Source organism: Zychaea mexicana, assembly GCF_025766255.1.
Source record: "Zychaea mexicana strain RSA 1403 chromosome Unknown BDB00scaffold_30, whole genome shotgun sequence".
In the NCBI taxonomy this organism is placed as follows: Eukaryota; Fungi; Mucoromycota; class Mucoromycetes; order Mucorales; family Lichtheimiaceae; genus Zychaea; species Zychaea mexicana.
Window position 1 is genome coordinate 146,148 of NW_026516693.1, and position 22,512 is coordinate 168,659.

At 42.0% G+C, this 22,512-nt stretch overlaps 2 protein-coding genes across 2 annotated transcripts; both read right to left on the reverse strand.

Moving 5' to 3' along the window:
- Positions 1 to 430: 430 nt before the first annotated feature.
- On the reverse strand, positions 431 to 10,302 carry BDB00DRAFT_819835 (uncharacterized protein). Its single transcript, XM_053123261.1, has 22 exons — positions 9,725 to 10,302; positions 9,513 to 9,628; positions 9,078 to 9,432; positions 8,647 to 8,953; positions 8,473 to 8,568; positions 7,955 to 8,360; positions 7,827 to 7,875; positions 7,335 to 7,725; positions 7,161 to 7,185; positions 6,086 to 7,051; positions 5,385 to 5,973; positions 5,133 to 5,298; positions 4,135 to 5,061; positions 3,776 to 4,069; positions 3,156 to 3,685; positions 2,891 to 3,055; positions 2,558 to 2,824; positions 2,248 to 2,463; positions 1,329 to 2,170; positions 1,070 to 1,224; positions 848 to 987; positions 431 to 753 (listed from the first exon to the last, which is right to left on the reverse strand). Exons 1-22 carry the CDS (start codon positions 9,871 to 9,873, stop codon positions 648 to 650), a joined length of 7,257 nt encoding a protein of 2,418 aa, XP_052980416.1. The 5' UTR covers positions 9,874 to 10,302; the 3' UTR covers positions 431 to 647.
- A 2,059-nt stretch (positions 10,303 to 12,361) lies between these two features.
- Positions 12,362 to 21,775, reverse strand: BDB00DRAFT_938504 (uncharacterized protein). The gene is made up of 24 exons (XM_053129286.1): positions 21,464 to 21,775; positions 21,206 to 21,389; positions 21,005 to 21,120; positions 20,164 to 20,936; positions 19,956 to 20,063; positions 19,458 to 19,881; positions 19,322 to 19,370; positions 18,910 to 19,264; positions 18,809 to 18,833; positions 17,834 to 18,742; positions 17,669 to 17,772; positions 17,106 to 17,584; positions 16,867 to 17,032; positions 15,838 to 16,791; positions 15,488 to 15,769; positions 14,893 to 15,419; positions 14,650 to 14,814; positions 14,324 to 14,590; positions 14,214 to 14,247; positions 13,957 to 14,135; positions 13,157 to 13,878; positions 12,922 to 13,076; positions 12,702 to 12,841; positions 12,362 to 12,634 (listed from the first exon to the last, which is right to left on the reverse strand). Exons 2-24 carry the CDS (start codon positions 21,364 to 21,366, stop codon positions 12,538 to 12,540), a joined length of 7,191 nt encoding a protein of 2,396 aa, XP_052980417.1. The 5' UTR covers positions 21,367 to 21,389; positions 21,464 to 21,775; the 3' UTR covers positions 12,362 to 12,537.
- Positions 21,776 to 22,512: the final 737 nt, after the last annotated feature.

Here is a 22,512-nt window from a genome sequence, read left to right on the forward strand (position 1 = left end):
GGCTTATTTTTTAATTCAAATATACAGCAATTCAATATTCGGCAAAACGAAATTTCTGTGTTGGCTTATGTATTTATTGGGCTTGAAACACTATAAGCAAATATAACAGTGGAAAAAGGTAGTATAGCACAAACAATTTTCTAGTTATTCTTTTCCCTGACTATACCATAGATTATGTAAAGTGAACATATTAATGTAAGCATATATTGAAGCTGTAAGTAGTTTAATTCACAGATATAAAAGTATAATGCTGGATGCTAGGCGTGTATTATTAGCTACTACATATAGCACTTCCATCGGCGATCACTCCTCTTTAAAGGATTCGCCCATTGTTCGCCCGCATAACGTATTTATCATCGAGAAAAATACACATACACTCATGACCGCTCAAAAGAACCATCATATTGAGGTTACAAACAATGCCTGTACAGATTTATATTTCAATAGCATTTCAGTGCAATAACGTCCATCACAGTGAACTAGGAATTAATTTTTTATATTGATTAAATTAGTGAGATAATGCATGTGTGATGACGACGAGAAAGGGTGGAATGAATAATTTGGTGCTGTGTATGAGATGATGTATAATGCAAATGATGGTATACTACTACTGGGGACGGGCTTCTGTCTGAATAGCTGTTTAAGAGTTACACTGGTTCTTCTTTGGACTGTACTTGTGCTAAATATGGTTGCAAGCAGTGCCGTCTGAGGACTTCAGCAAGCGACTTCTGATTCATTGGTTTCGTAAGATACCTATGTGTCAGCAGTATAGAACGAGATATTAGTATGTAAGTCATTCATTAACTTATACTAGGACCGTTGCCATCACAAATGATCAACAACTTACACAGTCATGCCAGCTTTCAAACATATATCGCGTGCGCTTTTTTGGATGTCAGCTGTCAATGCGACGATAGGAAGACAGGTGGTCCTTTGCTCAGCAGTTTCGATTTCACGTATTCTTCTTGTTGCTTCAACACCGTCACACTATGTCATTTGCAAGATGAAGTTGCATATCAGTTACAACTGTTAAAGTTGAATTTGAATAGAAAAAAGGGGCGTTCCAAACCTTTGGCATGTGGTGATCCATAAAAGAGATAGAGAAGTATCCTGGAGGATGACTTTGCCATGCTTCCACTGCTTCCAGACCGTTATTGGCGCAGATGACTTTGAAACCAAGTCGTGTGAGCTGTTTGTATAGTAACTTTTGCGCAACCGGGTTGTCTATTTACAAGTAATTTAACACTTTTTAGATATCCTCAAACTCACTCCTTTCATCGCTCAAAACATTCCAGGCTTGCAGATTATATAAAGCGTTGTATACATACCTTCGGCTGCGAGAATGTTCATGTTGCTAAATAGCTCACGTTCCTCCTGTGTAATCACCTCACTGGGATCACAGACTTTTCTGCCTTCTGAGCTTGCACGTGCCGCCATAATCGGTCGCGGTGTTGACGCTGGCGAGGAAGAAGTTTGGTGCAGCATCTCTACCATGGTTCTAAGCAACGCCTTCCGACGCAATGGAACTGCCATACAGACGACGGCTCGTCGATTCTCCTTAATCATGTTCGTGCTGAGTAGAGTGTTTGCGCTGCCTGAGGATGATGGTACGGCGGCAACAACGCGTTCGGTGAAATCATTGCTTTGAAGCTCACCATCATTATGAGTGGTGGATACAGTGGGTGCTGCATTGAGATGTTGGTTCCTTCCTAGCATATCTCCCATAGCGCCTGTCGGGTAATGCATAACCAAGATACATTGGGCACGCTCCAAAAACTTTTTAAGATGGGTCGCCCACGATTGAAATTCAGGATCGTGCGTCAAAAACAAACCAACAACAATGATCGGATAATCGGTGGCCTGACACGCGAGTAGTTCTTGAACTGAGCATGCACCATTCACTGTAATTCCCGGAAGTAATCGCTGCACCATTGAAACGGTCGACGTGTGCTTATCGGCAACCAGTACACGCGTTCCCTTGACTTCTTGTATAATACCTGTAATCCGCTCAATCCGTTTTTTACATTGCTCGGGTACTGGTGTTGTTCTGATGCTGAAGAAAAAGTTGGACCCCTTAGATGATTCGCTCTTTACATCAATTTTACCAGACATAAGCGTGACGAGCTGCAAGCAGATCGATAGACCCAATCCAGTTCCACCGTATTTGCGGCTAATTAACGGTATTGGTGAGTAACAGGTAAATTATCTCTATTCTGCAAATGGCCTTTGCGTATTTATAAAACATACGTTGTGCTTCCATCCACCTGTGAGAATGGAACAAACAGAGCTTTGCGCTGTTCGTCACTGATGCCAATCCCTGAGTCGATCACTTCAAACAAGAGTGTCACTTCGTTGTCATCACCATCGCTGGAGCCAGTTGCTTCCTTGTCGACGGAGCATCGAATTTGGATTTCGCCTTCATGTGTAAACTTGATGGCGTTTCCAAGAAGATTGATAATAATTCTAAAATAACATTAAAGCAGCAAATTTAGTATTTCACGGTACTTGGGGAACGGATAATGGCCGATATGATTGTGGGAAAAGATGCAATACTTACTGGCGAAGACGATTCGCATCGGCCATCACTACAGCTGGCACATCGGGTGCGATATCGTAGGTAATATTGATCCGCTTCTGAATCGCCATAGCAATCAGCATTTCTACCACGTCGGTAACAGCGTCCTCAATTATGACCTCGGAAAGATCCAAAGAAACCTTGCCTGCTTGCAGTTTTGAGAAATTGAGCAAATCATCAATAAGTCGAAGCAGCATTTCGCATGATTCCTTTGCAGTTTTGACAAGATCACGTTGTTCAGGATCCAGTCTACATAACGTTACTCTATCAATACTCGTGTTAAAACAATGACTATAGGTTGTAACCATAACTTACTCTGTATCAGCTAAAAGTGATATCATGCCATAAAATCCAGAGAATGGTGTACGAATTTCATGGCTCATGTTGGCCAAAAATATCTCACGAAGTCGTGTAGCTCGAACAGCTGCTTCTTTACTCCGCCGGGCCTCTTCAAGCGCTTCTTTTTGCATTTCAATCATCCTAAATAGAGAAAAGAGAGGGAGGAGGAGTTAAATAATTATAATTATCAGTATTGCTACTAGACCGCAAATATGAAAAAATTAAAATAAATGATACGTACCTCATATTTGCCATTGTAGCATGCTGTACAGATTTAAACAAGAAAGCATTGGCGGTCGAGATGCCCATTTGCTGACACAAAAGACTTAGCACCGTGATATGTCTTTGAGTGAATACGCCAACTGTGCCTTCAATGAGCAGACAGCCAACCGTTCGACACTTGTGAATTATTGGCATACATATCACCGACTTTTCGCCTGTACACTCAAACCAAGTGCCTACTGCAAAGCGTGAATCCTTTTTAACGTTGTGGATGAAAATGCTTTCCGATGTGTGCATGGTGTGGTTGATAATTTTGCTTGAGACCAGATGCTCGGCTTCATCAAGCGGTTTCGGTGGATCGTACGTAACAATCGGCTCGTTCTGACCTCCGTAAGCACATACACCATACATTTCGTCTCTGACAACAATAGCACCGCAATCTGCGCCACTGTTTTCGAAAATTATGCTCATCATGGAACTTAAAAGTGCATCAAAACGGACCTCAGAGCTCATTACTTGCGAGCTTTTTAGAATGGATGCCATATCCACCTGTTCATTTAAAAGTGGTTCAGCTTATTACATACAGCAATAAATGAAAATTATAGTATAGCTTAACATAAAAGAACAATGTACACTTACGATATCCAGGTATTGGAGTGTTTGTTCTGTGGTGACAGGTGGTATGCTTTCGTTGGTGTAAGGTTCGTTTATGATGGCAGAATTGCTTGGATTATGAACAAGCTCATGTGCGGATGGCGTACTCCAGTCGTTAGGTGACGTTCTTCCACCAGGATAGGGAAGCGTGTCCGTTTGAATACCCACTTCATGCGGATCAGCTCGATCATCATTAAAGTCGCTCAATAGCTGTGCAAACTTGGTGCTGACATGACGCGCTTTACCGTACGATCCGTGGCACATGTACATATTGATAGCCTAAAAATATAGAATATTATTATCGAGAATTTTACCTAATCCCAAGCCGTAAATGTCTACTATACCTTTTTGACAAAGCCATAAGCAACATTACGGAGTCCGACACGATCGTAGAAAGCACCCGTGTACTCATGCATAACGCATAGCTCAAGGTACCAATCTCCTTCACGGGCTTGATTGATGGCATCTTCGTATAAGCGACCGGCTCGTAAAACATCAGGCGATTCGCCCAATCCTGCAAGTTCGGCTTCCACAAAAGTCCAGTACATGGAATAGTTTATGGCGCTATGAACAGCCCATTCACGCACAAACTCTTGATTTGCTCGAATTTGTTTTAGGTACTCGTCTTTTCGTTCTGGATCTTGGCGGCACTTTTCGAGTAACCCTAGCGAAAAATAGAAGAGCGCCATGCGCGTGTGACGGTGACATGGGTGGACATGTAGTGTACGGAAGCACCGATAGCCTACTTCAACGGCTGTATCCAAATGGCCATAGAGCACAAGCGGTATAATCTTAAATGATTCATACCAATTCAGCACCAGTTCAGGATTTGAGCTTTGTTTGCAGCTTTCGGTAAGGAAATGCTCATCGTTGAACCCATCATCTCCGTCAAACACCTCTGGAGTATCGATGTAGGTATGTCCTTGTAGCGCCTTTGTTAAGCGAATAATGCACATAGCAAAGCTGTTCATGTCAATTGACGCGGACCAAGAGTGAATGTCTTCATAGCTTCGTTCAGCTTCTTGCAGCGTAACGCTGCAGTTGTATCCGTTGTAAAACATCAGTGTGCAAATGTGAACCAGATGGAAAGCGACGTAAATCCGGTCTCCTGCAGACATGCTAAAGTTCATACCAGTCTGATAAAACTGGAATGACTCTCGTTGGTGGTGGTTCCATAAGATGAGAAATGCGGGATATAGACTATATGCTCGTCCTTTTTCTTGGTTACTACCATGCCTGTCAGCAAGCGATATACCGATTGTTCCCAGTTTCTAAAGAATAAACCTTTCATTAGTTGCTGCACATCAAGTAGCAAACTGTATACTAGATATAAAAAACATACTTCTGCAAATGCGTACTTCTGAAACTCGTTCACGTAGCCCAAACCGGCGAACATGCAGGCATTTCCGGTACCACCGACTGGACCCTTTGTCAGTGACAGTTTCAAAATCCGACACGCCCAGTAATACATTTCACGCTTTTGTCCGCTCCAGTATGATAAAGTAAGTCTAAAAGAGTATATTGTACACAGAGATGTAATATTAGCCATATAATCACATTCGACTACTAGAGTATAATGATTATTGCTACTTACAGCTCTTCCATAACACCTAATGTTCCAATTAACGAAGGGTCGTTGCAGGCTGGCAGTTGTAGAATATTATTCACACCAAGCTTATCAACCAACTCTTCAATTTCATTGTACAGGCTGGCCAGTCCCTCCTCGCTCGTATCCAAGCGGGATCGCTCGTCTGAAAGATCGTCCATACATCGAAAGAGTGCAGCGCGCCCTTTTGAATGCAATTGCAATCCAAAGTAGTATCTTGCTTGAATACGGTACGCATGCATACGGTCACTTGGTGTTCGCGAGTTCTGGAATACGGCTTCCAATAAGATTTCTGTTTGCTCGAGCTCACCCACAGTCCAACTAAGGGCTGCGCTATTTGTGTAAAGGGTCAATGTCGTTCGGTAATCGTCGTCGTTCACCCACTGCGTTTCAGGGTTCCCGAGCTTTACTGCGCACATATAGTAGGCGAAAGCCATACGGTGGGCACCAGTCGTTCGTCCTTTGTTGCCAGATTCGATGAGAATATGTCGATAGCGTTCTTTATCATCCCTTTTGATCAAGAGATTAACGCATTTGAGCAAGTGATCGGCCACCAGAAAAGTATCCACGGTTTTTTCTAAGTGGTGATTATTGATATTGCTAACGGTAAGCACAGCAGAAGCTTCTGAAGAAATCACTCACGTATAAGCTGTTATAAAGCTAGAATCTACAAGAATTCGTTACGGTACCTTCCATCATATATTGTGCAATCTTAAAGTGGATCTTGGCGCGTGTTCCAGGGTTAACGAGTTCGGCTGCTGCTTGTGAAATACGGTCATGACTCCATTTAAACTCGTCGGCACCAATTGACATAATATAACCTTCTTGTAAAACAGCTTGTAATCCACTAATTGGGTCGTCTCTACTGCCGGATACCGAAGATGTCGATTCGGCGGTCATTTTTCGATGAATACGTACTCTACTAGCACGTCTATTATTTCTATGCGACGATGATGACAACAATAAACTGCTGGCGCTGCTGCTAATGTCATCGTCATTGTTGTATTCATCATCGCTGTTGTCAAGCATAGTTGCTGAAGCAGTCATTCGTTCGTCTATAGCTGTTCTGTCGCTAACAATGCTATCATCATCATCATCATCGTTGTCGTCGTTATTATTGTTGACCACCAGTTTTTTAACTGTATCCCAGGAAAAAGTATCGCCCACAAATGATGCCCACTTAAGTATAGCACGACCAGCGCGCGGGAGCTCTCGTAGTCGGGCAACCATAAAATCCAGCTGTTGCGAATCAAAGGAATCGTTCTCGTCGAGCATAGTTGCGTCTTCTATTTCTCTAAGGTCGAACTGCCACTCGTTCTTTTTCCAGTCGTAGAATATAAGCTTTTTTCGTTCGAGCGTTCTTAATAGCTGTGCCACATAGAACGCATTGCCTCGAGTTCGTTTAAATATAATCTCGGCGAGTGGAATAATAGCGTCGCGGTTAATATCGCGTGGTCGGTGTAAGGTGTCACAGAGAAAGTCGACGAGAGGATCCATTCCGAGTGCTTCGATTCCAATAAAGTGGACATTGGCGATTTTGTTTTCGAGTAGCTCCGCTAACTTGTCTGTAACCTCCTGGTCGCGGTAGGAAATAAATATTAAGAGCTGCACTCGAGACAGGATCAGGCTTTCGATAAGTTCCAGTGATGGCTCGTCTGATAACCAGTGAAAAAAGCCACGGTTATTTTTTGTTTTTATTGATGAGCAAAGGCATGGAATTATTGTTGCATCAGCATAGTCGTAAGATGTTCCTTTTAGCCTTACCTGCTTGATGAAGGTCATCTAAGAACTATATACGCGCATTTTGTGTTATCAACATACAATATAAATTATTATATCATCAATAATTATTATGAACTCTTAATGTGACGAAAACTATGATGAAAACATGAGGTACAACATTGTTTTAACTCATATTCCATATATAAATATACATACCAATGTCGTCATTCGCCAGTGAGTAATTGCTCGAAAAACTTCAACATACAAGTTATGGAACCGTGTTCGTGCTTCCATGTCATCGATCATATGGGTATTTGAAGAAGGGGGAGCTATTGTTGCCGGGTTATCGCTGTGACCATCCGTAGTCTTGTTACTGCTACCGTTGGCTGCGTCCAGATCCAGTAATGGCTTGAGCTCCGGGACAAAGTCCGTCATTAAACTCACGTTCGAATATTGAGCCCCAAGTGATATCTTGAGATGCTCATAGAACGAATGAATCTCCTCTTCTGATTCAGAGAGGATTTGTTGCAATATATGAGACAGTGATCTTATAACTGCACTGTACGGAACTTTGTTTCGACTATCGAATTTCGAAATTGCCACATAACTGTACCAAAAAACACATGTACGACAGATTAATCATCGATTTTTCTTTGCTTCAAGCTGTACTACAACTAATAAGATACAATATATAGTATCGGAGCTTACCCATTTTGGCGAGCTGTTGATTGCACCTCAGTAAATAAAGTGGACTTGCCTAATAAAGGGAGTATGCTTTATGAGTGTGTGGCGGGGTAACCTTGTGTGTAAGCAAAATAGAAACCAAACGTTTTTACCAATGCCTCCAGGGCCATATACACCAACGATGGTGGTCGTTACTCTAGTGTTGTTAACAACTATTCTGCTAGTAATACTAGAAGTGTCACTTCCGTCTAAAGCACCACTATAGTAGCTTGGGGAAGCAGTAAATTTTTGACAACCAATACCGTCGGGATTGCTGTCCGTTTTAGAAATATCGCTAGCCAAGTCAGTTGCCGTCTCTGCACTGCTCACGTGGCACGCTGCAGCTGTATAGGCTTTTGAGCGACTGCTGTTGCGGATCCCTAGCGACTTGTATAGTCCAGCACACCGTTCAATGATAAAAGTCATTTCTGATAACACTTCTTGTCGACCGTATATCATTTTGGGTAGCGTAAAGACTGATGCAATGTCATGCTGTGCCAACGGAAACGATGGGATTGACTATTTTTAAAGTTATAACCTTTTTGTATGAATTTTTTTATCATTTTATGATCCGCTCATCTTTTTTGCTAGCAGATATAGGACGTCAGCAGCATTGCCTCTCATAGATTACCTCGGTATTGGATGTTTGTGCAGTCTTTAAGAGCTCAAGGCATTCCTTCAAATCGGATCGGACGCCATGAGCACTTGTGTAGCGATCATCGGGTGCCTACATAGGAATGTAAAATTACTGCTGTCTAAAAAGGAGAGGCTCTTTTTCTGCTACAGTGCCAAAATGACTATTAACCTTATTCGTCATTTTTTCGATAATGCGGGAAAGCACCTCAGGAATATTGGGTTGCAATTCGTATGCCAATGATATTTTACGGCTTAGCACGCCATTTAAAATACCCAGCGGGCCACCATCGAAAGGTTTCTTTCCTGTTAACAAGGTAAAGAACACGATACCTAAGGAATAAATGTCGGATCGGTGATCTGGAGCATACGTTGTACGTCCTGTCTGCTCGGGGCTCATGTACATCAACAAGCTCTGCAACAGCTCCATAGACCCCTTATTGTTCGTTGTTTTTCGCCAGCCCTCTGTTGTTAACAAGCTATCTCGGTACCAGAAAAAAATAATAGTATAGGATCATGGGCGTGACACGAGGTGAGATCACTCAAAGCTGCGTATAGAAAATTGTAGCGGTGGATCGTTATGTAAAAGGTGATAACATTTACCTTTCGAGTGATTTTGAGCCTGAGCCAAAGTTCCATAGCTTGACAGGACCATCGTCTGAGCCGCTCCACTGAAACGATGCCGGGCGCACCTCACCGTGGATAACACCGTGCCGATGTATGTATTCCAGGCAGTTCAAAGCTTTGATCGCAAAACGTAAAAAGGCACCGAGATCACCACACATATTACGGTCATACTCGCTACCATTAGCATCTTCTAGACCTCGTAAGATGGACTCTTTTACAATTGATGAAGTCGTGCTTTCGTTCTGCCTATGGTAAAGGAAGCTTTGGCCATCATCAGAGTAAATGGCGACGGTCAATCCGCTTGGTAAATTAATGAATTCCAATGGTCGGACTATCGAACCAAGTGATGTCAATAATTTGTGCCTGTGCTTCCCGTCAACCCAGCAAATCATTCTTCGGTATTAAAATTACCAATATGTGAAGGACCGTCGTTATATTGATACAATTTTTTCATGATATAAAATTCGCGCTCGAGCCTTAATGAGCTTGAAGACACTTTTGCAACAACCGGGCTCTTGTTACTGATTCTATTGTCAATGTTAATTTAGGAATGTCACTTGGTTTTTGTTGGACGCGCAATTTGCATCTTATTCTTTTTTTAACCCAAGACCGTAATTGCGTACCTAAATCCACAAACAACATCTACGTTTTCGCTGTGTGCTAAAATCGGTGTTGGGTATATAAAGTGATATCCTTGTACACCTGACAATACACTCGACAAAGTTGTTGTCGATCCCGCTGTCAAGGAGCTACTTGATTCCGAGATCGACATGAGCAAGAACTCTTAGATACAAATTGAAAGATTTATGTATGCAGGTAGATCTTTGTATATGCCCAAAAAATGAAAGAAAGGAGGAGTTAGGTGGAGAAAGAGGTAAATGAGAAAGAGAGAACAGTAGAGATGTACGTGTAAGGCAGATGTAGTACTACTACTCCAATCCAGTCGATAGACAAGGAGATTTTTAGGATAGGATATGTCATTAGTGCTATTAAAAGAATGCGCCGCCGCGACAGTTCAGTATGACATTCTATACTACTCTGGTTAGTAGGGAGTGCTGCAGGGGGGTGTTCATTTTGCAAACCCTGATTTTCTTAGAGTCTGTTTCCCGGTCTACAATCCAAGTTGAGTTATCAGAATCGTTTTCTCAAAAGTTTTCTTCTTACTATGTCACTCTGTTTACATGTAATGTGCAAAGCGGTGATTGCTTCCGAAAATTATGCAGCAGAATCCAACACCGCTTTTCTTTTGTCATTACACCCATGCGCACAGGTAGCATGTATGCCGAATAGGAAACTTACTATAGATATTCTGCTGCTACTCACGTCAGCTGCTCTGCTATGAGAACAATCCCGGGCTCACAGAGGTTGCAATGAGGAGTGTCTAATTATTTGTTCACGTTATAGTGCGTCTATTATAATGCACCTAGTCACAACAGAAACCTGCCTGCTAATTAACTGACCCACCGAACAATACAATAATCAGCTACCACAATTAAAGATTGTAATTATCAGTAGCTGATAACTTTTCCCTTTTTTTTCGTGATCTAAAGTATAATGAGTGTTCTTAAAAGCTATTCTCATACGCTCGTAACAGTAGCTATTTCTAAGAGTACAATTATGGAATGTTGTGCCTAACCGGTTTGTCTTCTCCATGACTGTGCAAAAAAGGAACAGGAGATCGAGAAGAGAGCGGGGTCGTGATGAAATGGATCGAATGGCGTTTCTTTCAAAAAACTCCATTGTCCGCGCTTAGTGAGCATGACATCAACGCGCATACATTCGACACGCGGCCTCCGCCGTGGTTTTATTTTCTCTCACGAACTCTAAAAAGTACAAGACAGATGGTTAGTACATTACCCTTTCTACATTATATTAAGAAAGAGAATTGTTAGCAGTAGTAAAAAGTAGCGGTATACTGTCTCTTACCGCTTGCGTATCATAAATCGCATCGTATAAACATAATATCGACTCATTCAGAGACTTCGTAGCAGTTTATGCGTTTTCCAATTACACTTCAGCAGATAAACGTTACTATAAGGGATTACACGGACCTCTACTATACCTACATTTTCTTTTGACGTTGGACACATCTCGGGCTTACATTTGAGCTGTTAATGTAACAGCAATTTTTTTATATCCCTGCTATCATCCTTTGATTTAAGCTTAATATACGCTAACAAACATAATACAAGATTCGTATGACGACGATATCCTTAGGCTATTCAATATTATCTCTTTTATGACAGCACTGTTGTATCCCAGGCGCCTTCGTTGTCAGGCATGCCAGCCATTCATCATTAGTTTCTGAAGGTTGTACAACACAGTTGTCAGTTGTACAGTATCATGATGACATGATGTACAAAACACAAGGTCAGGAAACTGCATAAACAAAAAGAAGCAATTGTGCAGCCCAAGTACCTATGCATAATGCTAAGCAGACTAAAATATTCCTGTACTTCTAGCAATCAGCGCTATGAACTGTGCTAATTATAAATATACCATTAATGATGATAATCAATAATGGCTGTCTATACATCGTTGATAGAAAAAAAATGCTGATAATTATAGGAATATCCGGTAGACTTCGATAAAGCCCTTGATTTACCATAGTAAGTATCACCATAGTGTTATTATTCGTTCGTGTCAGTTGCAAATACAGCAACAGTTTTAATTTGTAAGGTCTAGACACGCGCTCAGAGTTTTCCGACTCCCACATTGTTCTCCTCTAGTGAATTACTCCGCCAACACTGCGATCTTTGTTGATATCTGCATCCCCCTTTCGTCGTCATCATGACCTTCTGAAAAATGCTATACGCTACAGGTATCAAGTTATCCCGAACTCCCGCAACAGAAGGAAATAAGGGATACCACAGTAGTTCTTTGCCTTCTTACTCAACTATATAGATCCACACGAACGTGCTTTCCAGTTTCACTAGAACCCAGACATACTATACATCTATGTACGAGCTGTTCAGAAGTTTTTCAGCATAGCAACTGACAACATGACAGACGGAATTTAGCATCACAACAACTGAGAAGCGCCGCTGCTGTCCCACTTCTGGTTCGCTGTATAGCTTTTGTTTCAGATCGCAGCGGATACATTCGACAAACGACATTACTGTAGATACTTTACCATCTGAACTATCTGTACTATAGAGCTAACATAGGTACAGTAATAAATGTTTTAGATATAAAGAGACGTCGTTGACTTCTGTCCTCAATCTTCCTACATTTGGCAGCTCTCTTCATCTGGTACGTCTCCTCGCTTCACCACTTTACATTCACATACCAGGGTGGGCTATGTAGTATCAAGTACAGTATATGAGAATGCAGATAATTATATGCTATGTGTTGTACTAATACTATTATAAGATTACAGTATGCTCAATAAACAATCCATGTAACTATCATTCTATTGTCGGCTACTACTTGCATTCTATAAAACATGGCGATTTTCAAATTTTTTACTATTGTGGCAAAAACGGCGTATAGTGTCCGTCAGCAATTTCATGTTTACAGGTTTTGTTAAGAATCTATGAGAAAATAGTTTGTTAACAGAAGAGTTATACTTAAATGAGATTTAAAGCTATGTCAACTTACCCATCCATTCCTACAGCCAAGCATGTCTGCCGAGTGGAATCCTGGATGTCTGCTGTCAACGTGATAATAGGGAGGCGTGTGGTCCTCTGTTCATCAGCTTCGATTTTGCGTATTCTCCTTGTTGCTTCTACTCCGTCACACTAACAATGTTCGTACGCACATAAGGCGATTGGTCAGAGAATTCAAACGGATATGTAAATGAGAAAGAGCGTTTTCAAACCTGTGGCATATGGTAGTCCAGTAAACTGACGCAGAAATATCCAGGGGGATGATTCTGCCAAGCTTCTATGGCTTCTAAGCCATTATTTGCCAAATCAACTTGAAATCCTAGTCGTGTGAGCTGTTTATATAGAAGTTTTTGTGCAACAGGATTGTCTACATTATCGAGATACATAGTGTCAGAGGATAAAACAAATTTGTTACAAAATGCCCCACTTAGAATCAAGATATTATACCTTCGGCCGCCAAAATATGCATAGTACTAAACAGACTCTGCTCTTCTGGTGTTATTATGGTGCTCGTTCCGTTAGCGACTTTGTGCCTCGCTGAAAGCACCGCATTTGTAGGCTGTGGTAAATCGGCACTTTGCTGGAGTATTTCCACCATAGTCCGTAATAAACGGTGCCGCCGAACTGGAACGGCGATACGCACCATTGCATGTTGATCCATTCGACGTACAGGGATACCTATACTGCTCCCACCCTCCATAATCTCTCCTAATAATTCTCCAACGACGCCGCTTGGATAATGCATAACAACAACGTATCGTACTTGATCGACGGCTTTTTGTAAATGGTACCACCATTCTTTGAAATGCAAGTCGCTTGTTAAGAACATGCCGACAATTAAAATATTGTACTTGCATTTATCTCGAGAGACGAGCTCGTCAACAGAGCAAGCACCGTCCACCGCTACGCCAGGCAATAGCTGTTTAATCATGCTTATTGTCGAAACATGTGCTCCAGCGACCAACACACGAGCGTTCCGTAAGCTGTCCAGTAATCTTGCAATTGCATCGTTGCGTTTTAAGCTCTTGTCACGAATTCGGGAAACGCGAGCAGTAAAGTTAAAGTTGCTGCCTTTTCCTGGAGTGCTTTCGACATTAATTTCACCAGACATCAACTGGACAAGCTGTAAGCATATAGATAGCCCTAATCCAGTACCACCATATTTTCGCCTATTTTACATAAACAGTTTGTTTAGTGACTTATGGAAAACGATTCAAATGTTACCCTGCAAACGTCCATATACTTACGTGGTGCTTCCATCGACTTGAGAGAACGGGACAAACAATACTTTACGCTGCTCTTCGCTTATGCCAATACCGGTGTCAATGATTTCAAATAACAGTGAGACTTGTTCATCGGATACTCTTCGTCTTCTGTTGGATTTGGCAAGTGAGCAACGGATGTTAATTTCACCTTCGTGTGTAAACTAATTAGATTTGAAAAATACAAGCATCAGATAAATGTAAGAGCTCGTCGATAGTCTCTAGTGTTGTTTTAGTAGTACCTTGATAGCATTTCCAAGTAAATTTATAATAACTCTGTATTTAAGAACATTCCGCTTATGAGGTAAGTATGATGGAAAGAACTAATCTAAAGCCAATATTCGGTACGTACTGTCTCAGACGGTTTGCATCAGCCCTCACAACCGATGGGACGTCGCTAGCAACTGTATATGTGACGTTGATACGCTTTTGTATTGCCATGGCGATGAGCATTTCGATCACGTCTGCCAGCAGCTCGTCGATCACAACGGGGGATAAATCCAATGAGACTTTGCCGGCTTGTAGTTTCGAGAAGTTCAACAGATCGTCGATAATGCGCAGTAGCATCTTGCAAGACTCTTTGGCGGTTTTTACAAGATCTTGCTGCTCAGAGTCCAATCTGTAATTAAGCTTAGCAGGTATGAAGCTCAATGTACTTTCTCACATTATACCACTTACTTAGTATCTGCTAACAGTGAAATCATGCCGTAGAATCCCGAAAATGGTGTGCGGATTTCGTGGCTCATGTTAGCCAAAAAGATTTCACGTAAGCGAGTAGCCTTGTCGGCTGCTTCTTTACTTTTGCGGGCTTCTTCCAGTGCTTCCTTTTGCAGTTCGATCATTCTATTAATTAATTAGACAGCCGTTTTGATAAGTTGATTTTTAAATGGAGATATGACGCCGAGAAGCCCCAACAACTACCTCATATTAGCCTTGGTAGCACGCTGCACAGATTTGAACAAGAATGCATTCGTGATAGAGATGCCCATTTGTTGACATAGTAGGCTCAGTACAGTGATGTGTCTTTGGGTGAAAATACCAACCGGGCCTTCAATGAAAAGGCAGCCTGCCATGGCACTTTTGTGCACAATAGGGATACAGATAACTGATTTACTTCCTGTGCGGTTAAACCACGGACCTACTGAGAATCGCGAATCTTGTGCCACATCCCGGATGAAGATACTTTCGCCAGTATTTATGGTGTGATGTACGATGCGATTGGATATAAGCTTGTCCTTCTCCGAAAGCGAAAGTGGGGGGTCGTAAGTGGTCATCGCGCCTTCTTTGCCGTATGCACATACACCGTGATTTTCGTCCTTGATAATAACAGCAACGCAATTCGCTCCACTGTTCTCGAAAATGATATTCATCATAGATCTTAATAACTCTTCAAATCCGATTTCCGACGACATCACTTGCGAAGATTTTAAAATTGACGCCATGTCCAGCTAATTATTACAGAAAAAAAGCGATCAGAACCTGTTATCAAAGCAACAATTAAGTATATAATACTTACTATATCAAGTTTCACCAAGCTATCCTCAATTGACATTGGTGGTAAAGCTCCAGTTCCAACCAAGGGATCACTCAATGAGTGGTTATTAATGGGTATTTCGGATGCCTCGTTATCGCTGTTCCATCTGGCTTCAGTATTTAGGTATGGGAAAGCATCCGTCTGGACGCCAGTGTCGTGCTGCTCTCGTTTGTCATCGCTATAATCTCCAAGTAGCTCAGCGTACTTTGAGCTGAGTTGTCGCGCTTTGCCATATGATCCGTGAGCCATATATAAGTTGATTGCCTAACAAACGTTTAACATGATGAAAAATGATCGATGGCGCAACAAGATCAATGTTTTTGAATTTCTACCTTTGAAAGAAGCGTAAATGCAACATTATGTATGTCGTTACGCAGGTAAAACGCTCCTGCTCGCTCATAAGCAACGCATATCTCCAAGTGCCAGCCACCCTCACGCGCCTGGTTGATTGCATCTTCATAAAGGCGACATGTCTTGCCAAAACCTTTAAGGCTCTCGTTTTGGAGACTCGAGAGCTCGGCTTCAATAAGTGTCCAGAACATGATGTAGTTTATGCGACTGTGTCTGGCATATTCGTGCACCTTCACTTGGTTCTCGTGCACTTGCTTGAGATATTTCTTACGCTCTGCGGGCTCAAGTTGCTTATCATCCTCTTGTTGATGTAATCTGTCCATCAACGCCAGCGAGAAATAGTGTAGGTATATCCGTGCATGTCGATGACAAGGGTGATCATCCACAACGTTGACGGTCTTGTATCCTGTAGCAATCGCAGAGTCTGTGTGCCCATACAATGTCTGCGCAATGATGTAAAACGTATCGTACCAGTTCAATATGAGTTCTGGGTTTGAGCTTTGTTTACAGCTCTCTTTGACATAGTGCTCGTTATTGAAGCCATCGTCACCGTCAAAGACATCGGGTGTATGTATATAGGTGTGTCCTTGTAATGCTTTGCAAACTCGTATGATACACATTGCAAACATATTTGTGTCGACGGATGATGACCAAGTGTGAATATCGTCATAGTTGCTTTCAGCTTCACGGAGTGTATCGGCAATATTGTTGTTTAGGCAAAAGAGGATGACAAGACGATGAGTTTGGTGGAAGGCGACGTAGATCCGATCACCAGCAGATAGGGATAAGTTCATGCCCGCAGTGAAATACTTGAGGCATTCACGTTGATGGTATTTCCATTGGGTAACAAATACTGAGTATTGTAAATAAGCGCGTCCTTTTTCGTATATGCCGCTGTGTTTGTCTGCCAGTTGCAAGCCAATAGAACCAATTTCCTATACCATTGTATCATTCAACAATCAGAATTCCGTGTTGTGTCTTCTCTTGCTCAGCCATAATGAGACAAATACCTCTGCAAAGCTGAATTTTTTGTACAATGTCGAATAGCCTATGCCTGCAAAATTGCAGCCGATGGTAAAGACTGGAGACACTCCATTTTCAAGGGACATTCTAATGATTCGGATGGCACAATAATACATTTCTGGCTTATTGCCTCCCCAATACGCAACAGTACAGCTATGATAGTAGTGTCAGTTATAAAACAAAGCACATATGCTCAAAACTCAAAATACATTCACTAGTAACTTACAGCTCTTCCAAAACGCTCATAATCCCTCTAAGCGAAGGATCATCGCACGGTTTCATATTTACAACCTGCTCTCTCCCAATGGCTCCGACCATTTGTTCTGCTTCGTCAAACTCCCGCTTGAGACTTTCCTCCGTCAAATTATCATGGTATTCTTCACCGAGATCCTTTAAGCATTGGTGCAACGCTCCTCGTCCTTTATCATGTTGCTGGATTCCAAAGTAGTATTTGGCCTGCATTCGGAAGGCAGTCAAACGATCGATAGATGTACGTGCGTTTTTAAAAACAACTTTGAGCAGCTCTTCTGTTTGCTCGTTTTGGCCAACCACCCATGATAATGCAACCGCATTCGTATAGAGATGTAAGGTAGTTGTGTAGTTACTGCCTTCCCATTCATGTGCGGGATCACCCAGTTCAATAGCAGCACTATAATATGTAAACGCCATGCCATGGGCGCCAGATGAACGTCCCTTGTTTCCAGCCTAACTTAGGGATGAGAAACTATTACGAGTTTGATATTTCAAATTTTCAATGGGTGTGACAATCAATAATTCTTGTAGACTTGCCTCGATTAAAAGGCGACGATATGGCTCTTTGTCTTGAATTGTTGTCAACAACTCAAAGCATTTAATCAGATGATCGGCAGCCAGGAAACTATCAACAATTTGCTCTTCATTGTACAGTATAAGTCATCCACGGTAGGAGTAAACAACGATGAAACGTGCTAATACCTTTCATGATATGCTGAGCAACAGCTAGGTGAATCTTGCTGCGTGTTCTGGCACCAGCAAGCTCGCCAGCAGCTTGAGCAATTCGGTCATGGGCCCATTTAAAGTCCTCCGGTCCAATTGGCATGATATAACCTTCTTGGAGAACCGCCTGCAATCCAATCATAGGATCATTGACGAAGGATGACTTTTGACTACCGCATAAAGGGATAGCAGTGCTGGTACGCACCAAGGATGGGCGATGATGACGCTTTGTTTTGTGATCGCGGCTACTGCTCGTCGTTTCTCGTGCCGTGTCTTCGGATGCTGTGTCATCAACAAGCGAGCACTCGCTTTCAATATCACTGCTGATGTCGCTTTGCTCGTCCATTACGTCGGAGCTTAGCATAAGCTCTTTGACTGTGGTCCACGAGAAAGTATCACCGATGAAGGAAGCCCACTTGAGCAAAGATTGACTTTCAACAGGTAGCTCTCGCAAGCGTGCAACCATAAATGAAACATCCAGTTGGGTATCTGACTCATTGCTGTAGGTCGTGGCTTCTTTGATTTCCGCCAGATTGTAATCCCATTCGTTTTTTTGCCAGTCAAAAAATATAAGCTTCTTTCGGTCGAGCGCCTGCAGTAGCTGGGCCGTGTAAAACGCGTTTCCATTTGTTTTCTTCAGAACAAACTCTGCCAGCGGTACCAAATACTCCCGCCTAACGTCTCTGGGTCGATGAAGCGTATCACATAGAAAGTCGATCGTCGATTCCATATCAAGTGGCTCAACGCTAATAAATTGGATAAAGGATGCGCCATTTTCAAGTACTTCACCGAGCATTGGAGTCACTTCTTGATCGCGGTAAGATATGAAAATGAGGATATTTATCCTAGATCTCATCAAAGATTCAAGAAGCTCCAGCGAATGGTCGTCTTATCATAGAGATTCTTTAATATTACATTCAAATTAAACAATCCCCAAAATTTTGATCTAATTACCTGCTTGATGGAGGTCATCCAAAAACTATATTGAATAATACACATGAATTAAGATAATGAATACTTGCAGTTTTTGAACGTTTTCTTTGTTTTGGACTTACAAGCGTTGTCATGCACCAGTTACTGATAGCACGGAAAACACCGATAAAAAGATTTTGAAAGCGCGCCTGCGTCTCGACGTTGTCCATGTGTATTTCATCGTCCGCCGAATCCACGTCGTTCTTCTGTAATGTGGAAGAGGTAGGATCCAAAAGAGAACGCAGCTCAGGAACGAAATCATTTAGTAGTGACACATTACAAAATTGTGCTCCAAGGTGAACTTTGAGGTGTTCATGAAAGAGCTTAATGTCCTCTTCCGATTCGCTCAGAATTTGTTGCAATATTTGGGATAGCGACTTGAGAACGCAGCTGTACGGAACCTTGTTTCTGGAGTCAAACTTGCTTGCGGCAATGTAACTATTTTTTTTGCATTAGTACCTTTTTGTATGCCAAAAACAAACAAACAAATATTACCCATGCTGTCTGGCAGTAGCCTGCACTGCACTAAACATTGTGGATTTACCTAAGTATGGAGTATAACTCAAGTTAAAATATATATTTATGGAAAATGTTAATGAAAGTTACGAGTACATTATAGCTCTTTAATTACCTATACCACCTGGACCGTAAAGACTTACGACGACAGTTGAAGTTTTCTGTCTTGTCCCGTTTTTGTCTGTATAACTTCCTCTTTGTATGGCACTCGACGTCTCGCTCTCGTCTACGCCGCTTACAAAGCTTGGAGAAGAGTTGGAACGCACGCTATTGTTGCAATCATCGCGCCGCGAGGAGTCGCTCAGAGTATCCGCTATGCTACTGATTGTGCTCACATGGTATCCACCAGTGGAAATCGAATTCGCAGTTTGGGCAGGCCGGTCGTGGCTGCGCAGTATTCGATTCGGCACGTACGTATTAACGAAATCGTCAATAAGGGTATTCATCTGCGAGATCACAGACCGTCGACCATATACGGTTTTCGGTAAGGTAAACACTGATGCAATGTCGTGTTGAGCGAGTGTGAATTCTTCAATCGCCTATATACCTCCTTTTCTTAGTTTTGCTTTAAAGATAGCTTCCATGTGTGTGTCGACCGTCTCACTTTTCATACCTTAAAGTTGATGTGATTTCCATCTCTTGTGCTTTCGAGTATGCGTTTCAGGCATTCTTTTAAATCTGATCGTAGACCATGAGCACTACTGTATCGATCACCGGGGGTCTATTGTTGTTTATTTTTATGTGCCACGACACACGAAGTTTTGTCGTATTAGCAGCCTAATCGCTTCTAAAAATGTCAATCGATCTGCAGTATTACTTACCTTGTTTGTCATTTTCTCAACAATCTGTGAGATTACCTCAGGTACCCCTTGCTGAACTTCATGGATCAATGGCACCTTGCGACTCAGTATACCATTAAGAATTTCCAGAGGTCCGCCCTCGAAAGGGCTCTGACCAGTTAACAACACAAAAAAAGAGATTCCTAAAGAGTAGATATCCGAACGGTGGTCTGGTGTGTATGTCGTCCGGCCGGTTTGCTCAGGGCTCATATAAACTAAAGCAGTTTGCATCATTTGTGTCAGCTCCTTATTTGCTGCTATTTTCCGCCATTTTTCAGCGCTGAGATCGAGGGCTCTCGTTCCTGATCCAAAATTCCACACTTTCACAAAACCGTTGTTGTCGTCTGTTCTTTCCCATTGAAGACTTGACAACTTGATTTGGCCGTGTGTGCAGTTTTGGCGATGAATGAACTCTATAGCGTCGCAGGCTTTGATTGCAAAACGCAAAAAAGTAATCAAGTCATATGTCGGTGCAGATTTTCTCATCACCAGCGTTTCTGGTGGCAGTTCGTTGGTGCTCGGGGATAAATCATTGGCCGTGCTGTATCGCGACTGTAACCATTCTCGTATATTGGCATCAGTGCTGCTTGTTTCGCTTCTACTGTTTAGTCTATTGCTGCTGGCGGTGGGAGTCTTTGCAGTGTAACCATGTGGCGGGTCGTCGGCGGATCGGTGCTTGAGATAATTGTAGCCGTCGTCTGCATAAATTGCCACGGCAACGCCTGTTGTCAAGTTGAGATACTCTATCGGACACACTGAAAATGAAAATGAACATTATTTTAGAGCACATTACACTTAGTGATCAGTAATGCTTTTGCGCTACCAATATAAGATGGGCCATGGGCGAGTTGATAAAGTTTTCTCATTATGTGAAATTCACGCTCAAGTTGCGTTGTGTTTGTTGATAGCTTCGCTATCACTGGCCGCTTGCTTGACACTCTACAAATAACGTAGAAAAGTGAGTTCAAAGAATCGATACAACACACAATAATTTAGGGTTAATTTCATGGTACGCTTCTGTTACCTGTAACCATGAATGAGGCTGACATTCTCTCCGTGTGTCAAACTCATTGTCACTGAATCTTGGAAACGGTAGCTCGGAATCGTGAGATTTCCATTTAGAAGGTTGCTATAGCTGCTTCCACTAGCATCGTGAATGGAGATCGCAGAGACTGAATCTGACATATTGTGCCCCAAGAACTTGCTCTCTTTTGTCAGAAATTGCTTATACAAGTGTTAGTAGAGTATTATATACGAAAAGTTTACAGGTACCATTTCTTACCCCACCCTAAAAAAACGAAATAAAAGGATGACAAGGGACAAAAGAAGTGAAAGTAGGCCGCATGTATTCTATTCACACGACGGACTCGTTGTCTTACAGTCCTTGCATCGACAATAAGGGGCTTTATGCACTTTTACAGACTGGTTCCTTCTATATTTGCTGATGCACGGACAAGATTTTCCCTTGAAGACTCTTCTGCGTGTCCTCCAAACACCGCCATTAGTGAAAGAAAGAGTTACAAGAACAGAGAGAAAGGCGGCCCCACAGAACATTACCGCCGATCATTACCCTGGATAAGATGTCCTTATTTCTACCCACATTACTGCTTTCAGTGCTGTTTCTGATCCCGCCCCCCTTAATCTTATTATAGCACTGCGCCACATTACTTACCTGTCATTTGGTTATGTCAGGAGAAAAGAGTAGGATATCAATAGACGGCGCCGCCTTTATATGCTCATCCATCATTATTTGTAGCTCACTGCAAGAACATCTCTTATGTTTACTGTTATAGAAAAAGAAAAGGTTTAGTAGTTTAGTGCAACGTCCTCTGATAACGATATTACAACAGAATAGATTGTGCCCACTTGCTGCCGAGTCGCGATAAACTGATCTGCAAATGCATGCAAGCTCAATGAATAGGTAGGTTAGTGGAGACTGCGTGGATACAAATACGTGGATGTAACCAAAAATCGATTTCCCTTTTTGTTGCTGGCTTATTAAGCGTTTTAGGTAGCAGATTAATTTTCAGATGAGAAATTCTTTTTGACATAGTAAATTGGATTCATAAATTCTACAAAATTTTGAGAGTGGCACTATTGATCATACCAATGCCAGACTACTATTAGATAAGCGATAGATAAAGATAATAGCTGCATGCGTGTTTCATATTATTTCCATTCTCTACAGAAGGTCCCTTTATACGAGCTCTTGCTCGAGAAGCTTTCCTCGTGGTCGGGCATCAACTAGAAATTGCTCAAAGCGTGACATTAAAATAGTAATAGATTTCTGTAGAAGTACTCAAATCCAATTCTCTTTAAAGTATACCATGG

Coding starts and splice junctions, on each gene's coding strand:
- BDB00DRAFT_819835 (XM_053123261.1), bottom strand. CDS start 9,873: ATGTCGATCTCGGAATCAAGTAGCTCCTTGACAGCGGGATCGACAACA. Junction 5,299..5,384: donor TTAGGTGTTATGGAAGAGCT/GTAAGTAGCAAT, acceptor ATACTCTTTTAG/ACTTACTTTATCATACTGGA. Junction 754..847: donor TTGAAAGCTGGCATGACTGT/GTAAGTTGTTGA, acceptor GCTGACACATAG/GTATCTTACGAAACCAATGA.
- BDB00DRAFT_938504 (XM_053129286.1), bottom strand. CDS start 21,366: ATGTCAGATTCAGTCTCTGCGATCTCCATTCACGATGCTAGTGGAAGC. Junction 15,420..15,487: donor GCTTGGTGAAACTTGATATA/GTAAGTATTATA, acceptor TGTAATAATTAG/CTGGACATGGCGTCAATTTT. Junction 14,815..14,892: donor GCTACCAAGGCTAATATGAG/GTAGTTGTTGGG, acceptor ATTAATTAATAG/AATGATCGAACTGCAAAAGG.